Genomic DNA, 19,984 nt, shown 5'->3' with positions numbered 1-19,984 from the left:
GGGAGCTAATGTGGGTCAGTGAGCACAGGGGCAATGTCCAAGGGAGCTGATGGAGGTCAGTGAGCACAGGGGCAATGTCCAAGGGAGCTAACGTGGGTCAGTGAGTACAGGGGCAATGTCCAAGGGGGCTAACGTGGGTCAGTGAGTACAGGGGCAATGTCCAAGGGAGCTAACGTGGGTCAGTGAGTACAGGGGCAATGTCCAAGGGAGCTAATGTAGGTCAGTGAGCACAGGGGCAATGTCCAAGGGAGCTAACGTGGGTCAGTGAGCACAGGGGCAATGTCCAAGGGAACTGATGGAGGTCAGTGAGCACAGGGGCAATGTCCAAGGGAGCTAATGTGGGTCAGTGAGTACAGGGGCAATGTCCAAGGGAGCTAATGTGGGTCAGTGAGCACAGGGGCAATGTCTAAGGGAGCTAATGTGGGTCAGTGAGTACAGGGGCAATGTCCAAGGGAGCTGATGTGGGTCAGTGAGTACAGGGGCAATGTCCAAGGGAGCTAACGTGGGTCAGTGAGTACAGGGGCAATGTCCAAGGGAGCTGATGGAGGTCAGTGAGCACAGGGGCAATGTCCAAGGGAGCTAATGTGGGTCAGTGAGTACAGGGGCAATGTCCAAGGGAGCTAATGTGGGTCAGTGAGTACAGGGGCAATGTCCAAGGGAGCTAATGTGGGTCAGTGAGCACAGGGGCAATGTCCAAGGGAGCTAATGTGGGTCAGTGAGTACAGGGGCAATGTCCAAGGGAGCTAACGTGGGTCAGTGAGCACAGGGGCAATGTCCAAGGGAGCTAACGTGGGTCAGTGAGTACAGGGGCAATGTCCAAGGGAGCTAATGTGGGTCAGTGAGCACAGGGGCAATGTCCAAGGGAGCTGATGTGGGTCAGTGAGTACAGGGGCAATGTCCAAGGGAGCTAATGTGGGTCAGTGAGTACAGGGGCAATGTCCAAGGGAGCTAATGTAGGTCAGTGAGTACAGGGGCAATGTCCAAGGGAGCTAATGTGGGTCATTGAGCACAGGGGCAATGTCCAAGGGAGCTAATGTAGGTCATTGAGTACAGGGGCAATGTCCAAGGGAGCTAATGTGGGTCAGTGAGCACAGGGGCAATGTCCAAGGGAGCTAATGTGGGTCAGTGAGTACAGGGGCAATGTCCAAGGGAGCTAATGTGGGTCAGTGAGTACAGGGGCAATGTCCAAGGGAGCTAATGTGGGTCAGTGAGTACAGGGGCAATGTCCAAGGGAGCTAATGTAGGTCAGTGAGCACAGGGGCAATGTCCAAGGGAGCTAATGTAGGTCAGTGAGCACAGGGGCAATGTCCAAGGGAGCTAATGTGGGTCAGTGAGCACAGGGGCAATGTCCAAGGGAGCTAATGTAGGTCAGTGAGCACAGGGGCAATGTCCAAGGGAGCTAATGTGGGTCATTGAGCACAGGGGCAATGTCCAAGGGAGCTATTGTAGGTCAGTGAGCACAGGGGCAATGTCCAAGGGAGCTGATGTAGGTCAGTGAGTACAGGGGCAATGTCCAAGGGAGCTAATGTGGGTCATTGAGCACAGGGGCAATGTCCAAGGGAGCTGATGTAGGTCATTGAGCACAGGGGCAATGTCCAAGCAATTGTAGGTGGAGGAAGGTGTGGACAACCGAGCTGAACATGGCAGAGAAGTTGAGAAGGAATTACCCGTAGCCTCTTACTTCTGTGAACAAATCTCCTCCTTTAATTCTTGCTGCTATTTGTAGTCTATAATGGAGCGATTAAAATCGTGGATGCGTAAGAGGCCAGAGTTGGAGGAGCGCAGAGATCTTGGAGGGTTGTGGGGCTGGAGGAGGTTACAGAGATAGGAAGGGGCGAAGCCATGTAGGGATTTGAAAACAAGGATGAGAATTTTAAAACGGAGGTGTTACTGGACCGGGAGCCAATGTAGGTCAGCGAGTCCTGGGTGATGGGTGAATGGGACTTTGTGCGAGTTAGGACATGGAGCAGAGTTTTGGATGAGCTGAAGTTTATGGAGGGTGCAAGATGGGAGGCCGGCCAGGAGAGTGTGGAGGTAACAAAGGCCCGGATGAGGGTTTCAGCAGCGGATGAGCTGAGGCAAGGGCGGAGACAGGCGATGTTACGGAGGTGGAAGTGAGCGGTCTTGGTGATGGTGCCAGTATGTGATTGGAAGCTCAGCTCAGGATCAAACACAACACTAAGGTTAAATGTACCTCAACAGGTGCTCCTTTCGGAAGGGAGAAAATTGTAGGAAAATTTGAAGGAAACAAGCAATATAACAAAGCTGTAAGGTAGCAATGTGCCTTGCATGAGCTGTTATTCTCTATCTGACACACACCCAGATTCTGATACCCAATTTAAACTATACACAGAAATATGTTCAAGGGATAGATTCTGTGCTCACAGGATATAAGACTTGCATGGTTGATAGAAGTCATCCTAACACATGACTCTGCTCCAGCCTAGCAATACCCCTCGAGTCTTCTGTCATTCTCTATATAAAATAGGAAGTGTGCAGTACATAGGAACAGGAGGAGGCCATTCAGCACCTCGAGCCTGTTCCGCCATTCAGTGAGATCATGGCTGATTTGTACCTCAATTCCATTTATCTGCCTTTGTAACACAACTTTGTTATAAAAAGGTTTTGTGCATTTGGCAGCAAACCGAACCTGTTGCAGAAATCCCAGCTTCCAAGGAAAAACAGACAATTTTCAGGCCTGTGGTCCTCATTGGAAAATAGTAACAAATGAAGACTTTTTGGGTGGTAACAATCCTCCCCACAGCACCATCTTCAAACTGCTCACTGGATAAGTGCACAATCAACATGCCTAGTCCTGGTTTCTTTCAAAAAGTAGAGGATCGAGAGGACGGACGAACTGGAGTTCTCAGGGTTATGAAGGGAGCTAACAAAGTTGATCCAGGAAAGTTGTTCATTATGCTGAAAGCTTCAAAGTCCCAGGGGTAAGAAGTAAATAGTCAGGGAGAACTTCTTCATTCAAAATTAATAGTGTTGTAGAACAAGTGACTCGGCAAGCCATTGGAGCAGACAGTATGGATAGTGGGGCTGAGGAACATGGGGAGAAGGTGGGTAGGTGGGGCTGAGGAATATGGGGAGAAGGTGGGTAGGTGGGGCTGAGGAATATGGGGAGAAGGTGGGTAGGTGGGGTTGGGGGATATGGGGAGAAGGTGGGTAGGTGGGGTTGGGGGATATGGGGAGAAGGTGGGTAGGTGGGGTTGGGGGATATGGGGAGAAGGTGGGTAGGTGGGGTTGGGGGATATGGGGAGAAAGTGGGTAGGTGGGGTTGAGGGATATGGGGAGAAGGTGGGTAGGTGGGGTTGGGGGATATGGGGAGAAGGTGGGTAGGTGGAGTTGGGGGATATGGGTAGAAGGTGGGTAGGTGGGGTTGGGGGATATGGGGAGAAGGTGGGTAGGTGGAGTTGGGGGATATGGGGAGAAGGTGGGTAGGTGGGGTTGGGGGATATGGGGAGATGCTGGGTAGGTGGGGCTGAGGAATATGGGGAGAAGGTGGGTAGGTGGGGTTGAAGGATATGGGGAGAAGGTGGGTAGGTGGGGTTGAGGGATATGGGGAGAAGGTGGGTAGGTGGGGTTGGGGGATATGGGGAGAAGGTGGGTAGGTGGGGTTGGGGGATATGGGGAGAAGGTGGGTAGGTGGGGTTGGGGGATATGGGGAGAAGGTGGGTAGGTGGGGTTGGGGGATATGGGGAGAAGGTGGGTAGGTGGGGTTGGGGGATATGGGGAGAAGGTGGGTAGGTGGGGTTGGGGGATATGGGGAGAAGGTGGGTAGGTGGGGTTGGGGGATATGGGGAGAAGGTGGGTAGGTGGGGCTGAGGAATATGGGGAGAAGGTGGGTAGGTGGGGCTGAGGAATATGGGGAGAAGGTAGGTAGGTGGGGTTGAGGGATATGGGGAGAAGGTGGGTAGGTGGGGCTGAGGAATATGGGGAGAAGGTGGGTAGGTGGGGTTGAGGGATATGGGGAGAAGGTGGGTAGGTGGGGTTGAGGGATATGGGGAGAAGGTGGGTAGGTGGGGTTGGGGGATATGGGGAGAAGGTGGGTAGGTGGGGTTGGGGGATATGGGGAGAAGGTGGGTAGGTGGGGTTTAGGGATATGGGGAGAAGGTGGGTAGGTGGGGTTTAGGGATATGAGGGAGAAGGTGGGTAGGTGGGGTTGAGGGATATGGGGAGAAGGTGGGTAGGTGGGGTTGGGGGATATGGGGAGAAGGTGGGTAGGTGGGGTTGAGGGATATGGGGAGAAGGTGGGTAGATGGAGTTGAGGGATATGGGGAGAAGGTGGGTAGGTGGGGTTGAGGGATATGGGGAGAAGGTGGGTAGGCGGGGTTGGGGGATATGGGGAGAAGGTGGGTAGGTGGGGTTGAGGGATATGGGGAGAAGGTGGGTAGGTGGGGTTGAGGGATATGGGGAGAAGGTGGGTAGGCGGGGTTGAGGGATATGGGGAGAAGGTGGGTTGGCGGGGTTGGGGGATATGGGGAGAAGGTGGGTAGGCGGGGTTGGGGGATATGGGGAGAAGGTGGGTAGGTGGGGTTGAGGGATATGGGGAGAAGGTGGGTAGGCGGGGTTGGGGGATATGGGGCGAAGGTGGGTAGGTGGGGTTGAGGGATATGGGGAGAAGGTGGGTAGGTGGGGTTGGGGGATATGGGGAGAAGGTGGGTAGGCGGGGTTGGGGGATATGGGGAGAAGGTGGGTAGGCGGGGTTGGGGGATATGGGGAGAAGGTGGGTAGGTGGGGTTGAGGGATATGGGGAGAAGGTGGGTAGGTGGGGTTGAGGGATATGGGGAGAAGGTGAGGGTTGCTCGGCCAGTTCTTATGTTCTTAAGTTTCAACCCATTATCAACACTTTTCACATCTACTGCTCATCTACCCCTGCCCTGTGCTAACTGTGCAGAATTGTGATGCCAGGCAGGTTTAATTGTCTATACAGTGGAAAAGTAAATACATTTGCAATGACTCCAGAAATGTCGGCCTATTCTCTTTTCTCTGGCATTTTCTGCACTCCCTCACATTGCACTCTCACCGTGAACTTTGCACTGACAGACGGTGTGAGAAGTGGGAGCAAAACACCAACATCTCTACCCTCATCATTGCAGGAACGAGCAAAAAACAAACCATTACCTTTCTTGTCATCAAAATAAAGGGTCTGCTGAGCTGGATTTGACCACTGGAGGGAGGTGTTGTCATTTTGGTCAACCTTGCAGGTCAATATTGCAGTTCCTCCCTCGACCGCCGTCACATTCTGGGTCAGCGGAGACTGCGCCTGACTGCCTGCGAACGAAAGACAGAGAGAAAGTGATGCAAAGAGACTTTGCAGCAGGACGTGTGAGCGTTCCCGGGGCATTACACCTCCTTCAATTGCTTGGATCAGAATCTTAACAGTTGCTTTTAACTGAAAACATTCCATTGTGACTGCCGGACATTTGAGGCGTTGTGTGAAAATGTATGTAGTGAGGTCCCTGTTTTATTGCTTGGGCAGCAGTGGGAGAGATGGTCTGGGTAGGGGCCAGGCAGTGCCTCCCTGGTGCGGAGAGAGGGCTGCATTCAATACAAAACAATACAATACAAATCGCTTTATTCATTGCTTCTTCAAGACTATCTCTAACACAGCCGCAACAAAGGGGAAAGGTGCATCCCCGAGGGGCACACTGTTCTCCCGAAGTGAGCAATAATCAGCAGGAAAGAGAATAATCCCAAAGATAGTGGAGCAAAGGTGGCACAAAGACACTTGAATGTTTCGTGGCGGGTGTCAGTGAGGCACTCGCTGCCCGTCAATAATCTGTCTCAGAGAACGCAGTGGGAAAGAGGGTGATGGTGAAAAGTCCGCTGCCAGTTTAAGAATAGCCCAGTAACAGGCAGCTGCTATTTCTTTAATCCAGTGTAATCTCCCCTCGGAGAGGCTGATTTATATTGGGTCACTTTCACTCCGTCATTTTGAGTTGTTTTAAAACTACTTGCGTTTATACAGTGCCTTTAACGTAGTAAAGCGGCTCGAAGCGCTTCACGGGAATGTTATCAGACAAAAAAAATTGACCGACCCAAAGTAGGAGACATTAGGACAAGTGAGCACAAGTTTTAAGGAGGGCCTTAAAACACCAATCTGCCCAATGGCGAGACAGGCCAGTGGCCCTCAAACCCAGCACTGCCACCAATGCATGTCCACAGGGACCCAACCCACTCCAACTCAAGCCCAGGGTGGCAGCAAACCTACAGCATTGGTCCATGCACACAGCAAACATGCTGCATTGGGCCATGCACACAGCAAACATGCTGCATTGGTCAATGCACACAGCAAACATGCTGCATTGGGCCATGCACACAGCAAACATGCTGCATTGGTCCATGCACACAGCAAACATGCTGCATTGGTCCATGCACACAGCAAACATGCAGCATTGGGCCATGCACACAGCAAACATGCAGCATTGGTCCATGCACACAGCAAACATGCAGCATTGGTCCATTCACACAGCAAACATGCAGCATTGGGCCATGCACACAGCAAACATGCAGCATTGGTCCATGCACACAGCAAACATGCATTATTGGTCAATGCACACAGCAAACATGCAACATTGGGCCATGCACACAGCAAACATGCTGCATTGGGCCATGCACACAGCAAACATGCTGCATTGGTCCATGCACACAGCAAACATGCTGCATTGGTCCATGCACACAGCAAACATGCAGCATTGGTCCATGCACACAGCAAACATGCAGCATTGGTCCATGCACACAGCAAACATGCTGCATTGGGCCATGCACACAGCAAACATGCTGCATTGGTCCATGCACACAGCAAACATGCAGCATTGGTCCATTCACACAGCAAACATGCAGCATTGGGCCATGCACACAGCAAACATGCAGCATTGGTCCATGCACACAGCAAACATGCAGTATTGGTCAATGCACACAGCAAACATACAGCATTGGTCCATGCACACAGTAAACATGCAACATTGGGCCATGCACACAGCAAACATGCAGCATTGGTCCATGCACACAGCAAACATGCAGTATTGGTCCATGCACACAGTAAACATGCAACATTGGGCCATGCACACAGCAAACATGCAGCATTGGTCCATGCACACAGCAAACATGCAGTATTGGTCCATGCACACAGCAAACATGCAGCATTGGGCCATGCACACAGCAAACATGCAGCATTGGTCCATGCACGCCGCAAACATGCAGCATTGGTCCATGCACACAGCAAACATACAGCATTGTTCCATGCACACAGTAAACATGCAACATTGGGCCATGCACACAGCAAACATGCAGCATTGGTCCATGCACACAGCAAACATGCAACATTGGTCCATGCACACAGCAAACATGCATTGGGCCACCCATACCAGAAAATCCAAAGCACCAACTTATTTTCCAGTAAGCATTGTATAACAAGTAGGAGAACGTATGGAAAATTCTGGAAAGATCAGGTAAATAGTCAAATCAACAATCTGTTCATCAATGCAAAGATCGCTGTCCTCACTAGGCTTACTGATCAGAGTGTGAAGATCCAGCGCTGTGAAGAAGGCTTTGCTGCTTCTGCTGAAGCTCTGGATCCATTCACCTTTGGCAGGCTACAGCACAGTGTTATTCCTGCAGATTCCTCTCTCTGTATGTCATTGATCCAGAGAAACAGTGGGAGTGAAAACATTGCTTTCAACAAGCACTGTTCTGAGACTGGCATTTGGGCGTTTGCCTGGTGACCGAGACCACAGCAGAACAGGACGGGGAATGAGGCTGTCAGTGTGTTAATAGCTGTGATAAATCCAGAAAGTGGAACAAGGAACTCAAAGAGGCTAGATGTTAGAATTAACACGAGTACTTTATTAACAACTGGGAAACACGTTTACAGACAGCCTGCATCAGCATCCTGGCATTCCACCTTGTGCTGACCTATACAGGAAGCAAACCTCTGACCTTAACAGGAAGCAAACCTCTGACCTTAGTAGCAGCACTGGCTACAGCACCACGTGGTGGATAACCTTAATCATAACATCCCAGATTACTATATCCCTCCTCCTTTAAGATTTCAGTATGAATTTCTTAACAAACAACCATTCCTGAGGGTCACATAAGGAGTCTCCATTCATCCTGTTCCATACTTGATGAATCTAACAGTTCAGTATCAATCTCTCTGGTGGCTTGCGAGACCTTTGTGAACGTCTAACAGTAAAGTCCCTGCTTGTTTGTGGTGAAGCCACCAGCTGCTCCTGAGCAGTGCTCAGAGTATCTGACTCTGCAACGATGGTTTCCTCTTGACGGATAGGTTCCTGTGGAATTATCTCTGTCCCTGGTGGTGGCACCACAGATGCACTTGGATAACTGGGGGCAACCCTGTCTTCAGTCATTGCATCTGGAACCTTCATTTCAAACTGTAGGTTGGGCTTCCCACTGAACTTCCCACCCTTGTCGCCAAATGTGATAAATCCAGAAAGTGGAACAAGGAACTCAAAGAGGCTAGATGTTAGAATTAACACGAGTACTTTATTAACAACTGGGAAACACGTTTACAGACAGCCTGCATCAGCATCCTGGCATTCCACCTTGTGCTGATCTATACAGGAAGCAAACCTCTGACCTTAACAGGAAGCAAACCTTTGACCTTAGTAGCAGCATTGGCTACAGCACCACCTGGTGGATAACCTTAATCATAATATCCCAGATTACTATATCGCACAGTCACCAGGACTATCAGCGGTGTCATTCAAGCAGAAACTTTGCTATGGGTCCTCCAACCGCAACATGACCCTAACCCCGTAAAAACGCGACATCCCACAATAAAAACAGGACTGCCTTCACCAATAAACCTCATGGCTACTACACCACACATAGTGAGAAAATTCAACTAAGCATGGATTTATTTTCATACCATATTTTACGTTACTGACCACACAATTCCCAGATAGATAAAACAAATGCTTTGCCTGAAATCCCACTCGGTATACAGACTGTACATTCTCTTCATTATGATCAATAAGTACACTTGGCCATTTCAGGCACCCACTGTGAGTACTGAAGAATGTCACTACAAATACAGCAGGGGTAAATGCATAGTAAAACTCCCTCTATCTGACCCAGCAAACACTCCCAGGGCAGGAACAGCACGGGTTAGATACAGAGTAAAGCTCCCTCTACACTGTCCCATCAAACACTCCCAGGGCAGGAACAGCACGGGTTAGATACAGAGTAAAGCTCCCACTACACTGTCCCATCAAACACTCCCAGGGCAGGTACAGCACGGGTTAGATACAGAGTAAAGCTCCCTCTACACTGTCCCATCAAACACTCCCAGGGCAGGTACAGCACGGGTTAGATACAGAGTATAGCTCCCTCTACACTGTCCCATCAAACACTCCCAGGGCAGGAACAGCACGGGTTAGATACAGAGTAAAGCTCCCTCTACACTGTCCCATCAAACACTCCCAGGGCAGGTACAGCACGGGTTAGATACAGAGTAAAGCTCCCACTACACTGTCCCATCAAACACTCCCAGGGCAGGTACAGCACGGGTTAGATACAGAGTAAAGCTTCCTCTACACTGTCCCATCAAACACTCCCAGGGCAGGTACAGCACGGGTTAGATACGGAGTAAAGCTCCCTCTACACTGTCCCATCAAACACTCCCAGGGCAGGTACAGCACGGGTTAGATACAGAGTATAGCTCCCTCTACACTGTCCCATCAAACACTCCCAGGGCAGGTACAGCAGGGGTTAGATACAGAGTAAAGCTCCCTCTACACTGTCCCATCAAACACTCCCAGGGCAGGTACAGCGCGGGTTAGTTACGGAGTAAAGCTCCCTAGACACTGTCCCAACAAACACACCCAGGGCAGGTACAGCACAGGTTAGATACAGAGTAAAGCTCCCTCTACACTGTCCCATCAAACACTCCCAGGGCAGGTACAGCGCGGGTTAGATACAGAGTAAAGCTCCCTCTCCACTGCCCCATCAAACACTCCCAAGGGCAGGTACAGCACGGGTTAGATACAGAGTAAAGCTCCCTCTACACTGTCCCATCAAACACTCCCAGGGCAGGTACAGCACGGGTTAGATACAGAGTAAAGCTCCCTCTACACTGTCCCATCAAACACGAGTTACATAAGGTCTACTTTGCAGATTACTAGAATGGTGTATTTTTTAAACCCAGGTCACACTATCTCTGCAAGAACGACTCTCCTAACCTGAATCAAAGTGAAACTGTTACTGGAGAAAACAACCAAAAAAAAACAAATCCTTTCAGTTAGCAAAAGGATGATTCCTCTTTTTGAAATGTTCATTGTGTATTACGCAATGTTAAAATCCTGCAACTAAAATCAATTTGATTCCGAGGCAGGGAAGTGGGGCAATGATGGGCATGGAGTTGGACAAGGTGCTTCGTGTGGGATGTTCTCACTGATAACACCTCAATTCCAGAATTGCTTCAAAAACCAAACAACAGTTCTGGTCATTTTAGGTCCAATTAAGAGAGAATTCACAGCGCATAAAGGGTGCAGAACTGGACGTAATGCGTAATTATCATTCACCGCTTCTATCCACTTAAAGTTCATCCTTGACACAATCGCACAGGAACATTACAAAACACTTCAAATCTATCCAAATCACAGTGAAGCATTTACCGGGGAAGCTAGAGTCCAAGATCATTAATCACCAGCTCGAATCGGCAGCCTCTTGCACACATCCACTATTCGCTGGGAACAGAACCGCCCAACATCCAATCTAGTTCTGCCTTTACATAACTTGTAATCGTGGCTCCTGGTCCCCGCTAACCTATCCAGTTGAAATAATTGATCTACGTAAGCACAGTCTCATCCTTTCATTATTTTACAAACCTTGATCAAATCTTCCCATAATCTACACTTCTCTAAAGTATACAGAGCCAGCTCTCTGAGCCTTGGGGTAACTCCGGTGTTGTAGACTGTGAATGAATCTTGCGGCTCTGCTCTGCACCCTTTCCAGTGTCTCAATATTCCCCGCCATGTGAGATCACCAATCTGGACACTGTATTCTGACTGAGGTGCAACCAAGGTCTGCACAAGGACACAATGGTATGCTTTGTGCTATAGTGAAATGCCCTGTGAATACCACCTGGAACCCTGTTTGCTTTAACTTTGCTATAACTTCACGACATTATTCATGAATCTTTAGAGAGTGATGTACTAAAACACCCACATATTCTTCTTTCACCACTGGTTCTAATTCTGTTCCCTGTTGGGTGTAAGTACATTCAGTATTTGCCCTGCCCATCTGCATAATATGATAGAATTCTTCATTAAGATGGAGAATGAAGTTGTTGACTCAGAGACTAGGGTCCTGAATTTAAATAAAGGAAACTACGATGGTCTGAGGCGCGCGTTGGGTAGGATTGATTGGGGAATGTCACTCAAAGGGTTGACGGTGGATAGGCAATGGCAAACATTCAAAGACCGTATGGATGAACTACAGAATTTGTTCATCGCAGTTTGGCATAAAAATAAAACAAAAACGGTGACTCAACCGTGGCTAACAAGGGAAATTAGGGATAGCATAAGATCCAAGGAGAGGACATATAAATTGGCCAGAAAAAGCAGCAAACCTGAGGATTGGGAGCAGTTTAGGATTCAACAAAGGAGGACAAAGGTATTAATTAAGAAGGGGAAAATAGAATATGAGAGTAAGCTGGCAGGGAACATAAAAACTGACTGTAAAAGCTTTTATAGATATGTGAAGAGAAAAATATTGGTGAAGTCAAGCGTAGGTCCCTTGCAGTCAGAATCAGGGGAATTTATAATGGGGAACAAAGAAAGGGCGGACCAATTAAATATATATTTTGGTTCTGTCTTCACAAAGGAGGACACAAATAACCTCCCAGAGATGTCGGGGAACATAGTGTCTGATGAAAGGGAGGAACTGAAAGAAATCAGTATTTGTAGGGAAATGGAGTTAAGGAAAATGATGGGATTGAAGGCCGATAAATCCCCAGGGCCTGATAATCTACATCCTAGGGTACTTAAGGAAGTGGCCCTAGAAATAGTAGATGCATTGCTGATCATCTTCCAACATTCGATGGAATCTGGAACAGTACCCATGGATTGGAGGGTAGCTAATGTTACCACACTATTCAAAAAAGGTGGTAGAGAGAAAACGGGGAATTACAGACCGGTAAGCCTGACATCGGTAGTGGGGAAAATGCTCGAGTCCATTATAAAAGATGTAATAGCAGAGCACTTGGAAAACAGTGACAGGATCGGACAAAGTCAACATGGATTTACAAAGGGTAAATCGTGCTTGACTAATCTACTGGAATTTTTTGAGGATGTAACTGGTAAAATAGATAAGGGAGAACCAGTGGATGTGGTGTATTTGGACTTTCAGAAGGCTTTCGATAAGGTCCCGCATAAGAGATTAGCGTGTAAAGTTAAGGCACATGGGATTGGGGGCAAGGTATTGACTTGGATAGAGAACTGGTTGGCAGACAGAAAGCAAAGAGTTGGAATAAACGGGTCTTTTTCCGAGTGGCAGGCAGTGACTAGTGGGGTACCGCAGGGATCGGTCCTTGGACCCCAGTTATTCACAATATATATTAATGATCTAGACAAGGGAACTAGATGTAATATCTCCAAATTTGCAGACGACACAAAGCTGGGTGGGCGTGTGTGCTGTGAGGAGGATGCCGAGAAACTCCAGGATGATTTGGACAGGTTGCGTGATTGGGCAGAAGTATGGCAGATGCAATATAACGTGGATAAATGTGAGGTTATCCACTTTGGTAGCAAAAACAGTGTAGTGTCCGAGGATCAATAATACTCAGACTGCAGGAGAACAATAAAACAGGTATTTACTTGAACAGAGGGTAACTTAAGACTGAAATACAGAAGCCTTTTATGGCTTTATATACAGGGGTGGTCACTGCCGGTACTGCAGTATAGAATCAGTTCTTCTCTTAAAGGCACATACACAACAAACAGGAAGGCAGATTATTATCTGAATGGCAATAGATTGGGAGAAGGGGAAGTGCAACGAGACCTGGGTGTCCTTGTGCACCAGTCGCTGAAGGTAAGCATGCAGGTGCAGCGGGCGGTTAAGAAGGCAAATGGTATGTTGGCCTTCGTAGCGAGAGGGTTTGAGTACAGGAACAAGGATGTCTTGCTGCAGATGTACAAGGCCTTGGTGAGACCACATCTTGAGTATTGTGTGCAGTTTTGGTTGCCTTATCTGAGGAAGGATGTTCTTGCCATGGAAGGAGTTCAGCGAAGATTCACCAGGCTGATACCTGGGATGGCAGGAATGACGTATGAGGAGAGGTAGGATCGATTGGGCTTGTACTCGCTGGAGTTTAGAAGAATGAGAGGGGATCTCATCGAAACTTATAAAATTCTAACAGGACTAGACAGACTAGATGCTGGAAGGATGTTCCCGATGGTCGGGGAGTCCAGAACCAGGGGTCACAGTCTAAGGGTAAGGGGTAGGCCATTTAGGACAGAAATGAGGAGGGATTTCTTCACCCAGAGAGTGGTGAATCTGTAGAATTCTCTACCATAGAAGGCAGTAGAGGCCAATTCATTAAATATATTCAAGAAGGAGTTGGATATATTTCTCAAGGCTAAAGGGATCAAGGGGTATGGGGAGAAAGCAGGGACCGGGTACTGAATTTGGATGATCAGCCATGATCGCATTGAATGGCGGAGCAGGCTCGAGGGGCCGAATGGCCTACTCCTGCTCCTATCTTCTATGTTTCTATGTTTCTATGTTTCTATAACACTGCAATTCTCTCAGTTAAGCATCATTTGCCAGTCACGGGCTCACTCCCCCAACACATCGGGATCTGCTTGCAATAGTCGAGTATCCTCTCGAGTCCTAACCCCTCGCATATATATTAGTGTCGTCCGCCATATCCAGAGAATCCTTCCTGACCTGTCCATGAGGACCTATCAACGGCCTATTATGGTCTTCGATGGTCCTCTGACTCTTCACGTAGCTGAAAAAGCTTTTCCCATAAGTTGCCCACTATCTTCTTTTCTGATAACCTTTTTGCTGACACCAGCCTGTTTCCTCGAATGGGTCACGGTACTTCTTTCTTTTGTTGGGTATTGGGTACTTTGATTAAAACATTTCTGTTCACGTCTGATTTCTCTTTGTACTCGACCAGTGAGCCGCCTTGGCTTCAACTGACCACTCTCCTTTTGACTTTAGGGGTCTACGGGGCTTCGATGCATTGCTGTTAAAAACCTGCCACTTACATACTGCATTCGTTGCGTCCCCACCCAGGAGGATTAACCTGTTCCAAACCCTCTGCTATTTTATTAAAGTTGGCCCTTGTGAAATCTGGAATTAATTGTAGATTCTCAATGCCTTTGGTTCTGCCAGCCAATTGAAAGCAATATTGTGGTTGGTGTTGCCCAGGCGATGCCCCGACACGGAGGTGTGATACCAGGTGAGGCTCGCTGCTCAACACTACACCTCCTACATGATGACCCCTGCTTTCCTCTTTGGCCGGCTGAGTCAGGAGAGAAGATTGTATTGTTTCCATACATCTTCCAGCTGTACATCAGAGGATAAACCATCTTCCACCAAATCCCTGGACAAAAGAAGTCTCCCAACAAACGTGGCATCTTTAAAGGCTCTAGTGATAAGTTTCCATAGTAACTCATCATGTTCAGGTGCCTGACCTCGAGATGAGGCAACAGGAAAAATCGCAATACAGTGAGGTCGGTTTTTAAGGGTTAAAAGTTGAGTCCAGTTACTGGTTAATGTAGAGGTCAGACTTAACTCATTCTCTACCTGCCCTGGGAGTGTTTGATGGGACAGTGTAGAGGGAGCTTTACTCTGTATCTAACCCGTGCTGTACCTGCCCTGGGAGTGTTTGATGGGACAGTGTAGAGGGAGCTTTACTCTGTATCTAACCCATGCTGTACCTGCCCTGGGAGTGTTTGATGGGACAGTGTAGAGGGAGCTTTACTCTGTATCTAACCCGTGCTGTACCTGCCCTGGGAGTGTTTGATGGGACAGTGTAGAGGGAGCTTTACTCTGTATCTAACCCCGTGCTGTACCTGCCCTGGGAGTGTTTGATGGGACAGTGTAGAGGGAGCTTTACTCTGTATCTAACCCGTGCTGTACCTGCCCTGGGAGTGTTTGGTGGGACCGTGTAGAGGGAGCTTTACTCTGTATCTAACCCATGCTGTACCTGCCCTGGGAGTGTTTGATGGGACAGTGTAGAGGGAGCTTTACTCTGTATCTAACCCGTGCTGTACCTGCCCTGGGAGTGTTTGATGGGACAGTGTAGAGGGAGCTTTACTCTGTATCTAACCCATGCTGTACCTGCCCTGGGAGTGTTTGATGGGACAGTGTAGAGGGAGCTTTACTCTGTATCTACCCCGTGCTGTACCTACCCTGGGAGTGTTTGATGGGACAGTGTAGAGGGAGCTTTACTCTGTATCTAACCCGTGCTGTAACTGCCCTGGGAGTGTTTGATGAGACAGTGTAGAGGGAGCTTTACTCTGTATCTAACCCGTGCTGTACCTGCCCTGGGAGTGTTTGATGGGACAGTGTAGAGGGAGCTTTACTCTGTATCTAACCCGTGCTGTACCTGCCCTGGGAGTGTTTGATGGGACAGTGTAGAGGGAGCTTTACTCTGTATCTAACCTGTGCTGTACCTGCCCTGGGAGTGTTTGATGGGACAGTGTAGAGGGAGCTTTACTCTGTATCTAACCCGTGCTGTACCTGCCCTGGGAGTGTTTGATGGGACAGTGTAGAGGGAGCTTTACTCTGTATCTAACCCGTGCTGTACCTGCCCTGGGAGTGTTTGATGAGACAGTGTAGAGGGAGCTTTACTCTGTATCTAACCCGTGCTGTACCTGCCCTGGGAGTGTTTGATGGGACAGTGTAGAGGGAGCTTTACTCTGTATCTAACCCATGCTGTACCTGCCCTGGGAGTGTTTGATGGGACAGTGTAGAGGGAGCTTTACTCTGTATCTAACCCGCGCTGTACCTGCCCTGGGAGTGTTTGATGGGACAGTGTAGAGGGAGCTTTACTCTGTATCTAACCCGTGCTGTACCTGCCCTGGGAGTGTTTGATGGGACAGTGTAGAGGGAGCTTTACTCTGTATCTAACCCGCGCTGTACCTGCCCTGGGAGTGTTTGGTGGGACAGTGTAGAGGGAGCTTTACTCTGTATCTAACCCCGTGCTGTACCTGCCCTGGGAGTGTTTGATGGGACAGTGTAGAGGGAGCTTTACTCTGTATCTAACCCTTGCTATACCTGCCCTGGGAGTGTTTGATGGGACAGTGTAGAGGGAGCTTTACTCTGTATCTAACCCGTGCTGTACCTGCCCTGGGAGTGTTTGGTGGGACAGTGTAGAGGGAGCTTTACTCTGTACCTAACCCGTGCTGTACCTGCCCTGGGAGTGTTTGGTGGGACAGTGTAGAGGGAGCTTTACTCTGTACCTAACCCGTGCTGTGGATTAATTCCAGCTATGCTGTAAAACACTGAGGCAGGGATCACTACAGGAAAACATAGGAGGAGCTGCTCTGTCCTTTTTTTGGATATTTTTGCTTCCTTGGGTGAGATGACAGAATATTTACTGTATTGCCTCCACCCATTCCCCCCTTTTCTTTGTGTCCATATTCGAGTTATGTGAAGCATTTCACAGCACAAAACCAAGTAAGGATGTTACCACATAATGTAGTGATGGAACAATAATTGTCTTTGAGCTGTACAGCATATCGCAGCAGTGACAGGTGCATTACTGCAAGTCAGCCATGTGTGTTAAAGACTCTTCACTCACTCCCTCCCGTCCCTGCAACTCGCGAGTCATGACTGAATCCAACAACACACTAATTGGGAAACAGAGGGTTGGGCGTTCAGCAATATCTGGGACTCTCTTCCCCTTATTTCCCTTTCTTCTCTTAATGGTGCCAACCCTTGCTGGGATACGATGCTGGGAGCCCGGGCCATCTTCTGGCACTTTGGCCAAGTTTCCATTTGTTGTGTGTGAGCCCTGATAGTGAGTGGCAGTGGGCGTTTACCCCTAGTGCTGGAGCCCGACCGCTCTGTCTTTACCCAAGACCTACACATGCACCGCAGGATTGGCTGGTTAGGGAGCAGGAGCAGGAGGCCTGGCTGATATCCCTCTTGTGAGCTCGGGATGATGAGGCAATTTGTAACGGCCTTGTTGCAACCCTGTTGAGGTGTCTCAGCTCAAACCACGGATCAACCCCGAGATCTTGAAGCTCAATTAAATGCTACAGACCGCAACGAGGCCACCAGGGAAAATGATGTTCCCTTTCGGTGTTTCCCCCGAGCAGTGCTCCATATCGATCCTCTTCTGAAAGGCACCAGACTGCTACGTAACTCAAACAATTGCAGCTGCTGGCTCGGTTGATCTGCCCTCTGATCTTTCTGCCTCTCCCCTATTTGGGGATGGGCGGGGACCGCTTCACTTCCACATCCCTTTCCCCTCCACTCCCACCCCATCCCCATGGCATCTCCAGTCACCCAGTGAGGGATCAAATTGTCAGCCTTGGTTCAGTGGCAGCACTCTCGGTGGGTCGTGGGTTCAAGCCCCACTCCAGACTTGAGCCCCATAATCTAGGCTGACAACCCAGTGCAGCACTGAGGGAGCGCTGCACTGTCGGAGCGGCAGTACTGAGGGAGCGCTGCACTGTCGGAGGGACAGTACTGAGGGAGCGCTGCACTATCGGAGCGGCAGTACTGAGGGAGCGCTGCACTGTCGGAGGGTCAGTACTGAAGGAGCGCTACACTGTCAGAGGGGCAGTACTGAGGGAGCGCTGCACTGTCGGAGAGGCAGTACTGAGGGAGCGCTGCTCTGTCAGAGGGGCAGTACTGAGGGAGCGCTGCACTGTCGGAGGGTCAGTACTGAGGGAGCGCTGCACTGTTGGAGGGTCAGTACTGAGGGAGTGCTGCACTGTCGAAGGGGCAGTACTGAGGGAGTGCTGCACTGTCGGAGGGGCAGTACTGAGGGAGTGCTGCACTGTTGGAGGGGCAGTACTGAGGGAGCGCTGCACTGTCGCAGGGGCAGTACTGAGGGAACGCTGCACTGTCGGAGGGTCAGTACTGAGGGAGTGCTGCACTGTCGGAGATGCCGTCTTTCAGATGAGATGTTAAACCGAGGCCCCATCTGCCCTCACAATTGGATGTAAAAGATCCCATGGTAAAGAAGAGCAGGGGAGTTCTCCCCGGTGTCCTGGCCAATATTTATCCCTCAACCAACATCACTGATACAGATTATCTGGTCATTATCTCACTGCTGTTTGTGGGAGCTTGCTGTGCGCAAATTGGCTACTGCATTTCCTACATTACAACAGTGACTACACTTCAAAAGTACTTCATTGGCTGTAAAGCACTTTGGGACGTCCTGAGGTGGTGAAAGGCGCGGGAGAAATGCGAGTCTGTCTTTCTGTGACTGGCTGCGTTGTGATGTACCACTTGTAGGGTCATGATGGCATCCAACCCAGACTTATAGGATGAAAATCTGCTCCAGGTGCTGACTGAGTGTGTCAATCCAGTTCTACGCAGGCATGGGTCCACGGCACCCGTCTACCCCTAAATCTGGCATTAAATTGGCAATCTTGTTTAGAAAGGGCTTGGAATGGCTGGTGTAGCGAATGGACAACTAGCTGACTGTGGGGGGGAGGGGCGCAGACATCTGAGGTTACACCTGACTGGAGATGGGCAAGTGTCCATCACTTGGCGCCTTGAGAACACACAATTCACAGAAGTCAGAAGACGCACCAGCTTCCCACTCCCACTTCGCCCGACTTCAGTACAGTAAAGTCAGCATTAATCTGACATCTTTTCCCAAGCGATTCCCTTGGTAGCTCAATAAACTGTGTTTACAGCACCAGTGGTCTATCACTGTAGGGCAAAACTAACACCTGTACCGCCCAGTGTCACTGACTGCAAACTGTCTCCGTGAGACATGCCCACAATGCAAAGGGGAAGAAAAAGAAAGACTTGTATTTCTCCCACGCCTTTCACCACCTCAGGACGTCCCAAAGCGCTTTACAGCCAATGAAGTACTTTTGAAGTGTAGTCACTGTAGTAATGTGGGAAACACAACAGCCAATTTGTGCACAGCAAGCTCCCACAAATAGCAATGTGATAATGCCCAGATAATCTGTTTGTTTAGTGATTTTGATTGAGGGATAAATATCAGCCAGGACACCGGGGAGAACTCCCCTGCTCTTCTTTGAAATAGTGCCTTGGGATCTTTTACATCCACCTGAGAGGGCAGACGGGACCTTGGTTTAATGTCACATCCGAAAGACAGCACCTCTGACAATGTAGCACTCCCTCAGTCCTGCACTGGTGTCAGTCTAGATTTTTGTGCTCAAGTCCCTGGAGTGGGACTTGAACCCACGACCTTCTGACTCAGAGACGAGAGTGCTGCCCACTGAGCCATGGCTGACAAAAGACACACCTGTCATTAGGTCCAGTTGTCATAGAGTCATAGAGTCATAACGGCACAGAAGGAGGCCATTCAGCCCATCGAGTCTGTGCCGGCTCTCGGTAGAGCAATCCAGTCAGTCCCATTCCCCCGCTCTATCCCCGTAACCCTGCAAGTTTATTTCCCTCAAGTGCCTATCCAGTCTCCCCTTGAAAACATTGAGTGTCTCCACTTCCACCACTTCCGTCGGCAGAAAATTCCAGGTCATCACCACTCGCTGTATAAAAAAGTTTTTCCTCACGTACCCCCTGTATCTCTTGCCCAAAACCCTAAATCTGTGTCCCCTAATCCTTGTACCATCAACTAGTGGGAACAGCCTTTCTCTGTCTAGCCTATCCAAACCCGCCATAATCTTGTACACCTATTCCGTGAGCCTCAATTTTGTTAACCAGCCTTCTATGTGGTACGGATAGAAACGGGTTGGTCAGATGGGCGGAAAAGTGGCAAATGGAATTTAACCCTGAAAAGTGCGAGGTGATGCATTTTGGATGGACAAATAAGGCAAGGGAATAC

At 49.3% G+C, this 19,984-nt stretch overlaps 1 protein-coding gene across 4 annotated transcripts in view; it reads right to left on the bottom strand.

Moving 5' to 3' along the window:
• The window catches only part of cadm2b (cell adhesion molecule 2b), a 767,796-nt gene that overhangs the window by 525,467 nt on the left and 222,345 nt on the right, over positions 1–19,984 (bottom strand). The window contains exons 1-2 of one of the 4 annotated variants that reach the window (XM_086007320.1): positions 10,647–11,003; positions 5,131–5,280 (exon numbers count right to left, since the gene is read on the bottom strand). In XM_086007320.1, coding sequence (XP_085863446.1) covers positions 5,131–5,280; positions 10,647–10,671 — 175 coding nt within the window. In that variant the 5' untranslated portion in view covers positions 10,672–11,003. Of the gene's footprint in view, positions 1–5,130; positions 5,281–10,646; positions 11,004–19,984 lie in introns of those variants that run through there. The other 3 variants (XM_086007321.1, XM_086007322.1, XM_086007323.1) reach the window with 3 other exon arrangements.

This window comes from Somniosus microcephalus, chromosome 14, assembly GCF_052327205.1.
Source record: "Somniosus microcephalus isolate GS21.2 chromosome 14, FLI_Smic_1.0, whole genome shotgun sequence".
Classification (NCBI taxonomy): Eukaryota; Metazoa; Chordata; class Chondrichthyes; order Squaliformes; family Somniosidae; genus Somniosus; species Somniosus microcephalus.
The sequence above is the reverse complement of the archived record's forward strand: the minus strand, read 5'-3'. Positions and strand labels throughout refer to the sequence as shown.